The sequence below is a fragment of the Callospermophilus lateralis genome, chromosome 2 (genome assembly GCF_048772815.1).
Source record: "Callospermophilus lateralis isolate mCalLat2 chromosome 2, mCalLat2.hap1, whole genome shotgun sequence".
Lineage (NCBI taxonomy): Eukaryota > Metazoa > Chordata > Mammalia > Rodentia > Sciuridae > Callospermophilus > Callospermophilus lateralis.
In genome coordinates this window covers 11,926,587-11,942,848 of record NC_135306.1, presented here as the reverse complement: position 1 = coordinate 11,942,848, position 16,262 = coordinate 11,926,587, and the positions used below count along the sequence as shown (strand labels likewise).

Genomic DNA, 16,262 nt, shown 5'->3' with positions numbered 1-16,262 from the left:
TCTCTAGACTCAAAACGGAACACCCACCAGTTAGGTGACATCGAGCGTGTCAATTTCTCTAAGCCTTGGTTTGTTGGTCTGAATATTTGAGATCATAGTAGTATCTAATTCATATGATTGTTGTGAGAATTAAATTACATAAAATTCTTTAGGAACTTCTTTGTGGGAATGAGGATGTAACCCAGAGGTACTGTACCACTGAATCTACACATACAGCCCATTTACTCTTGATCTTGCTACATTGCTAAAGCTATACTTGAATTTGTGATCCTCCTATTTCAGCCTCCTAAATGGCTGGGATTACAGGTATGCACCACCACATCTGGCTAAAGTTTAAAGAACTTCAAATGAAATGCCTGACATATCATAAGCACTCAGCAAATGTAGCCTCTTATTATTGCTAAATACATAACCTCAGTGGTGTCTGTGTTCATGCAATCCATATGACAGCTGGTAACAATGGTTGCATTTTACCTTCTAGGGTAACTAAGATTTGTGTTCTCAGAATGAACAGAGAATAAGCAAAAGAGCAAACATCCATTCAAGCTGGACACTGAAAGCAGAGAGTATGAGTCAGATCAAGAAGAAAAGCAGAAGATGATACTTCTCAGCCACATAATAATCCCTAGAAATCAATAATCAAAACAGCAACCACATAGAAAAGATGAACCAGAATATGGTTAAAAAATTCAAAGAAACTAAAATTACAAATATATATGATTATATATGTATATGATTATATATATATATATATATATATATATACACACACACACATACATATATATAAAAAATAGTCTCCATCAATTAGGAAAATAAAAAGCAAACCTATCATAAAGTATTATTTTTCTCCTTAAATTGAGAAAAATAAAATTTGTAAACAGTGCTATTAGACTATGAGGAAAAGACTACTCTCTCATGTGCTCTCAGCGGTTGTGCAATTGGTACAAACCTTTTGGAGGACAATCTGGGGGTATCCATTGAAGTTTAAAAAGATGAACATTTTTTTTTTCATCCAGCATTTCTATCTGTATAGAAATATAGGTAGGTACAAATGCCTGTAAAAGATTCGCTGTAGCACTGTCTCTGTAGAGTCAGAGGAAAGGAGATCCATATGTGGCATGTGTAGGGAAATGTTTATAACTTGTGATACATTTAATATTCCATGAACTATCTTTAAAATAACGACGTATGTCTGATGTTGTCATAGGAAGCCCATGATATACTGATGAACAGAAAAAAGATAGCTCCTGAATAAAGGATCTTATTGTCTTAGGCTCTTATTTTCGTAATTACAAACTTTCATACATGTTTATTTGTGCATAAAAAAGTGTCTTAAAGGGTGTGTGTCTACACGGTGACAGCAGTGACGTGACGCCTGGAGAGAAGGGGGAGGCTAAGTACCAGACTCTCACTTTCTACTTGATGCATATTTTATTGCTATTTTTTTAAAAAATTATGTGTTGCTTAAAGAAAGTGAAACGAGTAGCTACATATCCAAGGACTCGGGGGAGGGAGAAATCCATCCCTGCCTGGACCGTCTGAGTTTCTACGGGCTTCCTGCTCAGTAAATCTGGAGCACTCTAACAAGCCCCACGTCCAGGCCAATCTCCCAGGTCCTGGGGGCTCTCCTGGGAAGAGCTGAGCTGCCAAGTCACAGTCACAAATATGACATTGGAAATACTGCCTCATGGGCCCCACTCCTTAGAGAGGCAGCGAGGTTGGACCATAGCACATGAGGGACTCCAGGCCAGTGAGAACCACGGAAGCCATGCAGAGGCATGTATAAAACCTCAGCTCCCAGCCCCTTCCCCAGTCGCCCTCCTGCCCCTGACAAGCAGAAGCACCTGCAGGAGTCTCACAGCTCTGCCCCTCCAACCCACACTGATGTCTTCCTCTGGTGCTGGGCATCTTCTGTCTTCGCCAAGTGGTCTGCCAGGTGCAGCTGTCAAAGCAAGACGTGACCACGCACGCCGCCTGAGGGAAACACCAGGCCAGGCCCACTCGAGTCCAGCCAGCATCCACAACAAGGCGGGGCGGTGCCCTAGAGGGCTGCACACCGCACACAGAAGTTTCCAGACACCTCAGATCACTCGAGATAGGCTTTTTGAGACTTATCTGGAAGCAGGACTGTCTTTCATCACAATTGATCCTCTGGGCAAAAAAAGTGAGTATGGTGAAGTTTGGTTTTGACCCTCTAAGACATCTTTTCTCTCCCTTCATAGTGTCTCTTCCTCCATCATCCTCAGATATGCTCCGTCTTCATGGACTCTTGCGTCAGCCTATTAAAACAGCCACCGAACAGCACGGGCGATTTCCAGTGGAGAGCGGTCCTCTTCAGGGAAACTTTCTCTGAGTCAGAGAAAAATCTAATGGAATTCCAGACAGCTTCAATCAGTTGGGGAAGTATTAATGAATAATCAGGGCTAAGTGACCCAGAAATCCCAGAGCTTGGACATAGTTGTCCACTTTTTCTCCTCTTAACAACTGACGCAGAGTTTTCTTCCCTCTCTGGGAATTAATGATCAAACAGGAACTCAGAGAACTGACTTAGCTGCGTTATACAAGGTCCTCCTCTATTTTCAAAGGACTGTGTGTGAATCAGGTGGTCAGCAGTACCTATCCCAGAGCCCAAATTCTCCTAGAAATTTAAAACAAACAGGTCCTCACTGGTTCATGGGACGTTTAAGTGACCTTTATGTCTAGAGTCTCTTCTGTTTTATAAGCTTCTCTATTGAAAGCAGGTTGTCAGTCTTCCCATTTGCCAGATGAGGAAGGCAAGCTATTTTACCAAGGCCTCAGGAAATTTTCATGGCAGACCTGGGACCAAAGTCCAGACGTTCCATCTCCTGGATCAAGGCCTATCCCTGTGTACCACACTGCTGTTTCTCCACCCACACCCTTTCATAAAACGAGATTCTTCTCTGGTAGTTGCCCATTATTGGCATCCCACCTCCTTATCCATACCATTTTCTTCACCTCTGCTCATAAGGGGTCAATTCACTGATGGGCCAGGCAGATCCTCTCTGCCACCTGTGAGAAAGACAGGGAGGACTCCAAGCCTTCAGGCAGCTCACCCTTCAATCACTTCCAGGACGCTCTCCAGCCTTATGAGCAACTTTGTCACAGGAGCTGCTAGGGCTATCTGTCACCTAGGGTGCAGACCAGTCTATGCCTTTCCTAAGACCTGAGAAGAGATACTCCATGTTTTCTACATCATAAAATCAGAGCCCCAACCCAAGACAGCTGAAGCCCCAACCTGGAGGCTGGAATTGTGACGTCACATTTAACAAGTCCAATTGCAATGGCAGGCTGACAGGCGGAAACCAGCCTAGGAAGACAGTGGGATGTGGGTGTCAAACAGGTGGGGAGGGATAGAGAAAGCACCTCTTTTCAGACTAATCTACAACCTACCTGATTGTAACTCTACTCTCTGGGGCCTTGGGGAACTTAACTCATCCCTCTCATCCTAGTTCCATGACCTAAATATGGAAATAATCGTATCTACTCTTTAGTTTACAATGAGGATTAAACTAGAAAGCATATGTTATAGGTACTCAACCTTGGCCAATGCACAGAATAATCCAGGGGAAAAGCAAGAAGCAAAGAGGAAAGTAGAAACTGGACATTGAGGGAAAGCTTAGCAGGTGGCAGAGCCTAGTAGTTAAGAGCAAGGCTCTGTGATCAGGTGGGGCTGAATTCTGATTCCAGTTCTACCACTCACTAACCAAGCACCCTGAGCATGCCACAGAATTCCTCTGTGGCATGTTCTCATCTGTACAGTGGGGATAATAATATTTGCATCACACAATTGCTGTGATCACCACATGAAAAACATGTGTCTTTTGAGAACAATTTGTGACGTAGAGTAACTGCTCTATAAATTTGGCTACCACTTCAGTCCTCTCATCATCATTACATACTGAGATCAGTTTAGGAGATCCAATATCATACTATGAATTGCGAATTTTGTAACTGAAAAATCTAATGTTTGTTCTCTGGAATTGTAGCACAAAGGCATCCTTTACTTGAGGCATTAAAGCATACAAACCAGGAGTGAGAAAGATATCCAATCCCATAGGGAAGAATCTAAGCTCACGAAATGGGTGGGCAGACACACGTCTGAGCATACCAGGTACCCAGGTCTAAGTGTGAAATCCAGCCACCACTTAAGACTAAGTTATGCTGAGAAAATTGCTTTGCCTTTCTAAGCCTTGACTTTCTCATCTATGCAATGAGAATCACAAGTGATTGCACGCAGCTGGAAATGTCCTGGTGTTGACATAAGACTTAACGCATACAGTCCTTACTTAGGGACAGTTCTTTCATTTGTTTTTTTTTTTTCCCTCCCAAAACCCAAATTGCAAAGCCTAAAGAATTTTTTGAATAGCCATGGACACAACTTATTTGTGGCCTGCCAACTCTGATCACCACCCCAAAATAGTTATTTTGTTATTATTTATGATCAGACAATCAGATTACTCTGTGATGAAAAAAAACAGACTCATGGAACATTGCTTAGTTCTGGGAACCACATTTGTACAGACTGTGATGAAATGAAACAGGTCCACAAATAGAGAGAACTGGATGGCAGAAAAATCTCTGTTTGACAAGACTGAAAAACTCATAGGGAAAATTACCAGCACTGACTGAATATATGGCAGGGACCAGGAACTCTCATTTAATCCTCATAACAACTTTCATATCTGCATTTTGCAGATGAGAAAACTGAGGCTGGCCTTTCATCTTCTTTCTCTTGTATATTTTATGTTTTTATTAGTGCATCATAGTTGTACATAACAGTGGAAGTCATTTTGACATAATCATACATCATATAATTTGCTCCGTCTCAATGTCAGTACTTCCCCCTTTCCCTCTCCCTCCTCTCCTCGATGCCCCTCCTCTACTCTATCAGTCTTCCTTCTATTCGTTTCTCTAAATTGATGCATTATAGTTATATGTAGAAGTGGACTCATTTTTATATATTTATACATGCACACAGAATAATTTGGCCAATTTCATTCTGTGGTTCCTCCCTTCCCCCTCAAACTCCCTCCTGTACTGCACTGCTCTCCCTTCTATTTTCATAAGATCTTTTTTATTCTCCTCCCTCCCTCCCTCCATCCCTCACTGCTCCCCCCTCTATCTCCCTCCCTCTCTCTCCCCCTCACCCTCTCTCTCTCCTCTTTCTTTGTAGCTTCTACTTATAAGATAAAGCATTGAACTCTTGACTTTCTGAGTCTGGTTTATTTCACTTAGCACGATGTTCTCTAGTTCCATCCATTTACCAGCAAGTGACATAATTTCATTCTTCTTTATGGCTGAGGAAGACTCCATTGTGTAGACTGACTTCATAACTTGGCTGTTGTGAATTGAGTGGGATGCTGATTTCAGTTCTTTTGGATAAATACTAAGGAAAGGAAGAGTGGGTCATATGGTGGCTCCATTGCTAGTCTTTTGAGGTTCTCCACACTGCTTTCCAAAGTAATTTTACTAATTTGCAGTCTCACCGACAATGCTTGAGTTTACATTTTTACCTGTCTTCATTGAGGCTGGCCTTTTAGATACTGCCTAGTGTTGCCTTTGTTGATTAATGTTTAGAGTTTTGAAGGCTTTCATATTGAAAAATAATGTGCTTGCTCTGTGAGACCTCAGAGGACCAAACTCTCCTTTCAGTGTACAAAAACAAGAAGCAATAATACAATAGAAAAATTCTGATGGCTAGAGCCTTTCACCACTAAAAGCATTCTAGAATAGTAAGGTTGTTCACATTTCCATCATCCTAAAAAAATAGATTGAGCACTGATTGAGAGGTCAAGTTAAATCTGTTTTTCACCCATATGCCCCCCTAATGAAAATCTATGGGCTTTAAAAAACAGGCAGATAAAATTGTTCATTATATGTTTAATAGTTTAAAATATAGAATATACAATGTATTGGTCATTTAAAATAAACTTTACATTATTTCTTAAAGCATATCCATTGGCATTTTAATACCAGAGTGTTTAGATGCCTGATACTGATATCACCCATTTTTTTCAGTAAGTACATAGTGATGCTATAACGTTTTATTCAAACAGTCAAAAAGGATCAATAAAATTCATCACTTGATATTAAAAGCAAGCTTTCAAAAAACCATGTAGAATTCATTTTTAACAAACTTATAACTCTGGTTTGTTATGACATGGCATAAATGCTTGTATAAACCTCTTTTACCCAGATAGGCAAGGAAAGAATTATTTTAGTTATGGGAATTCTGTTAGAAAATTATAAGAGAAAGGCTAAAAGTATTTTATGAAAATATTAAAAATTTTTAAGTTATCAAAATATTGGATATAGAATGCAAAACTTTATTTTAATACCAAATAGCCATTCTTTCTTCATTTAGAAATTATAAGGTTTTTGTACTTTTCACTGAATTACATAATTTAAGACACTCTCCAATTAATACTATGGACATGCGTTGTCTCTAAAACCTTTCATAATTACAAAGAACTGTTACCAACTTATGACCTAAAAATTATACTTTTGGCATAGATATTTTAAATCTTATGCATCTATCAAAGAATAACTTTCAACCAACATGAAAAAATTAGCTAAAAAAACAAAATCAAGTTTAAAACAAGAGACTGGTATTTGCCTTCTTGCTTTGTTCAATTGTGTGATATACTGAAAATATTTGTGAAAAAAATATGTTTGGCTTTGTAAAGCAGATTCCAAAAATGTCTCATGAATAATTTTATTGGAATCAATATATACAAAATGTTGAAATAAATAGAAGACAAATGATCCTATATTGTTTAAAATGCTGATTGATTGACTCAGGGAAGAGTTTTTACTGTCATGTATAACTAAAGCAATTTTTTAAAAAAAGATTTACTATCTTGTTACTCCAGTTCATAATTTTTCTAAACAAAAGGAATGGTTAGTGAATGTTCAGTAATCAAAGATAAAAATGAGAGTGTCATTTAAAATTTTTCACCAATATGCACACTGTATACAAATAAGTTTAAAGCACCAAAGGAAAAGAAATGATTATCTATAACTTTGCTTGTCAAGTATGAACTACAGTTAAAATTGAAACTTTCCATAAAACAAATCAATATTAACTATATTACATATTTTCCCAACATGAGTTAATATATACTTTTAATTGTGATTGATAGTATGTTTTGTATATTTGTAAACACTATAAGAAAGAAACATTTGAAGGGAACTGTTTAATATTAATGTTTGCAGTTGGTTTTAAATTTATACAATTCTCCTCTCAATTTTATGTTAATAATATTGAGTTGACACAAAATTATTTAATTCGCTTGGACAGCCTTTGTCTTGAAAATGATGTGTTTTTCCTGCAGTCAAACTAATTTTGCTAAAAGAGACAATCAAGTTTTGTCAATGTGGAGGATAATATTAAAGGAAAATGATTTTTTGCACTTAATTCAAGTATTGGAAAAACTTTTTAAACAAGTAGAATAATCCTAACTCTTAGGAAAACTACTAAATCAATTATATTACTTTTTCATGTGTTTCTAATGTGTTGGATATGTAAATCAAATTTTCAACTGTGTAAGTTTTTAAAAAGCAACAAAATACTCCTTAAAAGCTACAATTTTACATCATTTTCTTTCAATTTAAACATGTACTTTGGTACTTCTTCCTATTGTGTATTTTATCCCATTGTAACAAAATTTTATGCTAAAAAATTCTTTTTAACCACCTATTTTATTTTCTACAGTGAAGAAGACTACAAAATTAATATTTAATTTCTGGTAGCTATAATATTTTATGTTTAAAATAATCAGAAATATTTCATCTGAATCAAATTGTTATTATAATTGTAGTAGTAAAAAACTGACCAAAACTATGATTACAAAGCTCAATTATATGAAATTGCCAATAATTACCTATTTTGACCTACAAATGGTAATTTTTTTTACTTTAAAAACTCTTAATGTTAGTTTTCCTAAGTTGGCATTACCATTTTCTTCATATTCATCTGAGTCTCATCATTATGCATAAAATTATTTTCAGAATCCTGCAAAGTCTTAGTAACATATATTTTGAGAAAGTGGAAAATAATCATCTATTGGTCTGGTGACTCCTACCCAATTTTACAGTCTATAAAATAGCAAAATGGCAATTTCATATGACAATATATCATAATTTTTAAAAATAACTATCAAACTTAAATATAGTCATTTCATCATCTCCATTAGGGTGTAAATCCAGAATTCCTGTGAATGCCAAAATCTGTAGATGCTCAGGACCTTTATATGAAATGGTATAATATTTGCATATGACAAATTCACACCCTCCCATATACTTTCTCTAGATTACTTAAAATACCTATATAATGCCCACTCATCACTTCACTTACATGGACTCAGTGTAATATTTGGTACCTGGCAAATTCAAGATTTGATTTTGGGAATTTTCTGAAATTTTAAAAAATATTTTTGATGCATAATTGGTTGAATCCATGTCACTATAACTTATAGATACAAAGGCATGACTTTAAGAAAGTTTTATGTAAAGATACCTAATGGAATAATGCTTTCTTTTTTATTAGTTCATGTATCCAGAAGTGAGTATCACTTATTACTAGATAAATCTAACCACTAATGTTTTTCTTTTGTCACATGGGAGACAGGATAATGCATAAGAAGCCATCATGAAGACAAGATGAGATTAGAGACAAGTTATGTGGAAATTATTAGGAAATTATATTCCTAATAATCTGGAAACTTACTCTCTTAAAATAATGGGCACCAGCAAGAATACCCTTGTGTGCATCTCCTAAAATGAAAACAGAATATTCCTTCCTTGATTATGTAGCTAATCAACAGGTCTACTACCATGAATAAGATGTCTTGGTTTTAGTTTGGAGACTCGTGGTATTTAGTAGTTAATAGTGTAACATTTGGGGCCACATATACATGACTTAAATTTTGCCTTTCATGAGCTTAAAGTGTTTATACTTCAATTTTCAAATTTACAAAACTAATAATAACAACAACAATAATCCTATTCTAAGATTATAAGAGTATACAACAAAGTCCCTGCTCAAGGTAAATGCTCCATAAATATTAGCTATGGTGATAGTGATGCTAGTAATAGTCATGAAAAATTATAAAATGTTTTGGGAAACTATAAAGCATTTACTTCATCCCCTCCCTTATCAGCACCATGTGTAGTTTGTACTGGGGCACAACAGTAAAAGCAACTAAATAGCCTGCTCATGAGTCCATGAAAATAATCTTTTTTGTTGTTTTTATGGTAACAGATGAGCAACACCAGCTGGACCAGTGTGTCCCATTTTGTTCTCTTGGGTATTTCTACTCGCCCAGAAGAACAGATCCCACTCTTCCTTCTATTTCTACTCATGTACACAATCAACATTTCTGGCAATTTTGCACTCATCATACTTATTATCTCCGCTCCTCACCTCCACATCCCCATGTACATCTTCCTCAGTAACTTGGCCTTGGCAGACATCTGCTTCACCTCCACCACGGTCCCCAAGATGCTGCAGAATATTTTTTCCCCTACAAAGGCCATTTCCTACACGGGCTGCTTAGCCCAGACGTATTTCTTCATTTGCTTTGCAGCCATGGAAAACTTCCTCTTGGCTGTGATGGCCTATGACAGGTACATTGCCATCTGCCACCCGCTCCGCTACCCCATGATCCTGACCGGAAGGCTGTGTGCACAGATGGTGGCTGTGTGCCACGTCCTCTCCCACCTTCATGCCCTGCTGCACACCTTTCTCATGGGCCAGTTGGCCTTCTGTGCAGATAACAGAATCCCCCACTTCTTCTGTGACCTCTACCCTCTGATGAAGATCTCCTGCACCAGCACCTACCTTAACACCTTCATGATCCAGACAGAAGGTGTGATTGTCATCATTGGAGCCCTGGCCTTCATCATTGCCTCCTATGCCTGCGTCATTTCAGCGGTCCTCCAGATCCCCTCAGCCAATGGCAAGTGGAGATCCTTTTCTACCTGTGGCTCTCACCTCTCTGTGGTGGCCATATTCTATGGCACCCTCACATGGGTCTACTTCCGGCCCCTTTCCAGCTATTCGGTGACTAAGGGTCGCATTATGACAGTCATGTACACTGTGGTGACTCCCATGCTGAACCCCTTCATCTACAGCCTGAGGAATGGTGATATCAAAGGAGGTTTCCGGAAATGGATGAGACTTTTTACTTTTGATAAAACCCCAAAACACAGTTCTGAGTTTTAACTATGATTCTAGGAAAATTGTTCCATCCCTCAGATCTTCTTCCTTTAGAATGTCTCAGAAATATCTTAATTAAATCCATATTATGAATTTTTTCACCAAATATTTTCCTGGGATGTCTCGTAAACCCAAAGAACATGAAACAAAAGATTCTACTGTATCATTAGTACAAAATACCAGCATGGCTTCAACTATAATTGAGGGTGTTCTGTGGGCCTACAATTACACAACAGCCGTAAGTAATTCTCAAGAATTCTTAGACACAGGCAAAAGAAATCAATGCTAGTGATTCATTGGAGGAAGTGAGTATCTCAAAAGGCTAAGTGGAGCTCAGAAGTTACCAAGACTGAGGAAACAAGAAAATGGACAGGAATAAGAAAAGTCACATAGTCAAAACCATAGTCAAAATCATAATTGGGAACTAGTCCAGTGAGGATATGGCTGTAGTTTCCAAACTCTGTTCACTGCCAACTTGCAACTTGTACCCCTGCCAGCATTTCCAGCAATAGTCACTGGGTATAGCCCTCGGAGACCTACAAACTGGTTATCACCACCTCCAGAAACACCTGCCTACATATTCTCTTCACCACTACCTCTAGATTCAAAATGAGATAGTGCGATGGTGCATCTGACTGGCCAAGAATGGGTCATTTGCCCATATTATATCTGCCAGAAACTGAGAGAACAATATTAATGTTTGTATTTAATATAAGTTTCTGTAGGACAGGTGAAATGGATTAACTACTTCAATATGGGAAGAGGGACATAAGGACAATGTCTACTCTATGGGGTCAAATGCTTTCAGTACCTTAGAATTAGGTATGACCACAGCTCTCCAACTTGCATTTTCTCAACCTACTTCAGCTGCACAATTCAGAGATGACTAAAATTCCCACTGTCTCAGCATGTTTCTGGTCTTTTCTGCAGTTGATATGTAGAGCTTGTCTAATACCGGATGATTGCTGACTAATCGATCCTGTGCATGGATAACAGGTTCCAGAGCCAAATCTCATAAGTATAGGGCCAAAAGGAGAATGTGAGAGGGACTTCCCAGGACATGGGGCAGAAGATGCTAGTGCAGGCTGATTTAGATAAAATTCCTTACAGAATACAAGTAGTTATGATGCTGAATTAGAAGGAGCTAAAATTGTGGTAATTTGTCATGTGATAGAAAAAATTATTTCTTATAGCTTAATTATGTATTAATCAAAATTTATTCCATTGGAGTGGATTTGAGAAGCTATATTTCCTATATCTTTTTCTGCACCAGGTTAATAAATTCTATCAAGATAAAGGGGGCCCTGACACTTATAAGATGATGACAACAAAGAAATCATGCCAAGTTTTGATTAGTTAACTCTGGTTCCTCATATTTTGTAGAAAATATCTTACATACTCAACATTTTTTCTGCTGGATTCTTTGTTTCCTCCTACTTTGTATCTCCATCTTGAGGTGGCAGTTCCATTTTTGAGCCCTTTTATTCTTTACTCTCTGATTAGACTCAACTCTTAGCACTGGAGCCTTTTCTAAAAATCCCCTTTCTTCCATTAAAGAATTGTCTAAATATGGAGAAATAAACATGTCAGTATATGAATTCAGGATTCACCCACCAGATCCATAATTTTGCTTTCCAGTTTCAGCTACCCATTGTCAACTGCTGTATGAAAATATTAAGTGGAAAATTCCAGAAATAAACAATTCATAAGATTTAAGTTGCTTGATGTTTTGAGAAACATATGAAATTCCACACTGTCCCCCTCCATCTTCCTCAGGACATGAATCACCCCTCTGCCCAGCATATCTATCCTGCATATGCTATATTCCCATAAAAAGTCATTTAGTATCCTTTTTGATTATCAAAAAAACACATAATATGCAAGTTGGCACTATCCATGGTTCCAGGCATTCTCTGGAGCTGGGAAACATATCTTCTATGATGAAGGGTTGACTACTATGCAACTTTTTTTTTTTTTTTTTTGGGTACTGGGGATTGAACTCAGGGATGCTTAACACTGAGCTGCATCCTCAGCTCCTTTTAAAATTTTTTATTTAGAGATAGGTTCTCACTAAGTGGACTGTACAATATTTTTAAAATTAATTGAGCAATTATTACAAATAGCACACATACACATTTTATGTTCAATACACTATTATTCATGACAGTGAAAATTAGAAATAATCCAGAGGGGAAGGATGGCAGAGTAGAGGAAGGGTGTGATTTTCACTTGCTCTGGGACTCCAGATTCAGGCAGTGGGGATACTGCTTCCCAGTAAGGAGGATGACAAAGGAATACACCAAAATTCATGTCAGAATAATAGAGATGCATAAATTCAGGTGCTTGGAACATAGAACAGGAAAGAATACCTCAAGAACCAAGCCCATAATGCTAGCTCCAGGGAGGGGTGACACAGGCAAAAAGAGAGACAGAGTCTGTCAAGAAAATGTGGCATGGGGGAAGCCATGGAAGAGAGGGGCGGTCTGAACTTGAGTGACCTGAGGCAGGGTGGGGAGTTGGTATGGGAGGGTCCTTGCATTTGATGGAGAACAGAAAGCTGAGGCAAGACACCATCTCCAAGTGGCCCCTTGGGGACTTTCTGTTGCAAGAAAAAGAATTCACAACAAGCTTAGCCGAATGCCCCTGCATGCACCTGCCCTGAGATCTAGGGTCCATCTGGAGGGTCCACTAACTTAGCACAGAATGGAATGCCCCCTGGGGAGTGCTTAGGCTGGGGGAGTGGAGCAGGATGAGGCTAACTTTCCCTTGGGGTTAGGAGGCTTGTGGAATTAGCCAGAGAGAACCTAGAAACTGAACAAGTGGGCACATTTGCACTTGGGCCAAGACCAGTGGAGAGTTGGTCACTTTCTTCCAACAGTAAATAGGGTCCTGATGCATATTTTAAAAAATAAAAGTATAATCTGTGGGTGACTAGGTGTATACCCACATAAGAAACAAGTACATACAAAAAACTTGAAATGATGCAGTTGGCTTTGCAGAGAAGTGGACAAAAGATGAATTATTAAAAATAATCCTACTGTCATGTATAACTATTTAAAACAAATTTTACAAATGTTTAAAAAAGTAAGTTGACTTACTTAAAACAAAATCACTTTCCCCATAGAAGAAACCCTTTCTACACTTTTAATGCTTTATTTTAGTTGCAATGCACTGTATAGCTAATTAAAACAAATTTAAATTTTTAAAGAACTATTTTAGATACTTTATGTTAAAAAGAAAGCACTTAAATGAATTTGTACCTCAAACTACATTAAAAAATAATCACCTCCATATATTTTTTAAGACTTTCAAGGACTAAAGGCAAAGTTTAAAATTTTACATAAAAATATGGAATACTATTCCAAGGTTAGTAGGACAAGGGAGTTGTTTTTTAAAATTCAGATATATTTGGTTAAAGCATAGTCAAATCATATGGCTTAAAAGCCAATGCCAGCACCAAATTCCATCTGGGAATAGAATATTCATGTGCCATAATAAATGGTTCCAGTTGAATTGTTATCAAATCATATACTATTGATAATATACTATTTTAACCCCTGATGACATCTAGCTCAGTTTCTAAACAAGGTTTTAAATTAGATCAGGTGCATGTGTTCACTCAGAGGACTCAACTGGCTTCTAATTTCCAAAGTCACAAACAGTCACTTGACTCTAGACAATCTCTCTCTCTCTCTCTCTTTCTCTCTCTCTCTCTCTCTCTCTCTCTATCTCTCTCTCTCTCTTTGAATTTGTCGGTTTTGTGGGTTAGTTGACTAATGCATAGGGACATGTATCCAAAGTTAAAGCACTATATGGAATAAATTTTCTATACCTTAAATCCCCTTTAGTTTATCCATTCATCCTACATTAAATCTTTAGTAACAACAGATCATTTTGTTATCTCTATAGTTTTGCATTTTCTATGATACCGCATAGTTGAAACCATATATTGTGTAGTCGTTTCAGACTGGCTTACTAGTATAAGCGTTTTGGAAAAGAGCTCAGCACTGAGAATTAAATAGGATATACATATGCCATATACTCCAATATTCCTTCTGTGTGTACAATTTACAGAATCTCTCTGATAAACACACTGGATGCATGCAGTAGAATGTTAGCAGCATTGTTCATGATAGCTGAATGCTGAAAGCAAAAAAAAAAAAAAAAAAAGCCATTAAAATAGATCAGAGAGGTCTGTTATAGTTCCACAGTGGAAGATGAAAATACAGAGACGAATTTCACAAAGGCAAGAGAAGACAACAAAAGCTAAACGAAGCAGAACACACATAGTCTTTCATTTAAATGCACATCTACAGCAGATAAAATTTATGGATCACTGAAGTGTTGAAACTCACATGAGAAGTAAATATTGCAAACAGTGAAGCTACTGGGTACCTCCAAGAAGAAAGAAGACACAATCGAGGAGGGATTGAAGAGGCTTCGATGGGGATATTGTTAGTTTTTTTATTGTTTAACCCTGCAGATTGTTAAGTGAATGTTTCTGTTAAAATTATTTAAAATGCTATCATACCTCACATTATGAAGAACTCATAAATGCATACATGCAGTTACAACATCATGGATACATATACATATAATTTATGTATGTTATTTCAATATTTTCCTAAAAATTGAAGTAAAATTTTTAGTAAAATGTTTAAAATATTGCTTGGGTTGAAAAACATTCAAATATCTAAAAGGCATCAGGGTTTGACTTCTCACACACAGGATGACTACTCCACTACTAAATATAGGAGGCTTATTGGCACACGGCTAGTTACTAAATGTCTCTCAAATGTGAATTTCTTCCTTTATAACAAGAGTTAAAGGAATACAAAAACATCTGTCACAGTAAGCAGCTTATAGCAATGGAGTTAAGTATCTTTGCCTGGAGCAGAGGCAAGTTTCTCAAGGAATAAAGATAAAACTTGGCCGTATCTGATGAGAACACAGAACACTGGATTTATGTAGTTGGGTTAGGAAGTAACTGTTTTCATTTTAAAACAAAACATAGTTGGATTAAACTGAAATGGAGACCTGCTTGAACTCACTGCATGTTGCCCAGATTCCTGACCTCCCACCCAGCCATTCTCCATTCCACAGCCAGAGAGGCTGACCCCTTACTGGAATGGGCCCATCTCCCAAATAGCATCATCACCTGAAAGGCCTTTCAAAAACCATCATTCTCACTGCCACGCCCCACACCCACATGGCCCCCGTAGGGCCCGGAGGTCTCCAGTGAACTTCCTGTTCACCACTTGAGTCCTGGGCCCATTCTATGTAGACCATTGGGCTACTCTCAATTTGTGACAAGGGCCATTCTCTTTGAGAAAAAAGTTACATGCCTACTTATCATCACTCTAATAACACATAAAAAATAATTTTTGACAATGATTCTGAAATAACCAACAGTTTAGGAAAATAGAAGAAAAGGTAAGGAAAAGCTAGTCGTCTGGTACCAAATTAACCAAAAGTTCTACTGTCCTACTACTTGGTACATTGACTAGAGACAGTAATGCTATGTTATGTACTTCTAGAAAGCTATAATAAAGGCTTTTGAATGTTTCAAAGAAATGGAAAATGAGGAAATAAATATGTTTGCCACCATTTGAACATTACACAATTATCAAAACTTCACACAGCACAGCATGAATATGTATGATTTTTTAGGAGTAATTTAAAATAAATGAATGAATAATGGGCCCAGGTTATAGCTCAGTGGTAGAGCACTTGCCGAGCACATGTGAGTCCCTGGGTTCAATCCTCAGCACCACATGAAAATAAATAAATAAAATCAAGGTATTGTGTCCACCTACAATTAAAAAGTGTATTAAAAAATAAAATAAAACAAATGAGTGAATAAGAAATTAGGAACAAAGGTAAAACTGCATTTCTTATTTCCCTTACAAAAGAAAATAAAATACAAAAAGCATTACAAAATTATACACAAAAGTATAATTATAAACCACCAGTAGTAAAATTATAATCATCTTCAGAAAGCCAAAAAAAAAAAAAAACC

General features: G+C 37.4%; 1 protein-coding gene across 1 annotated transcript; it reads left to right on the top strand.

The window, feature by feature from the left end:
* Positions 1-9,286: 9,286 nt before the first annotated feature.
* Positions 9,287-10,249, top strand: LOC143385300 (olfactory receptor 1Q1-like). The gene has a single exon (XM_076840719.2). The coding sequence runs from the start codon at positions 9,287-9,289 to the stop codon at positions 10,247-10,249; it is 963 nt and encodes a 320-aa protein (XP_076696834.2).
* The last annotated feature ends 6,013 nt before the right edge of the window (positions 10,250-16,262 follow it).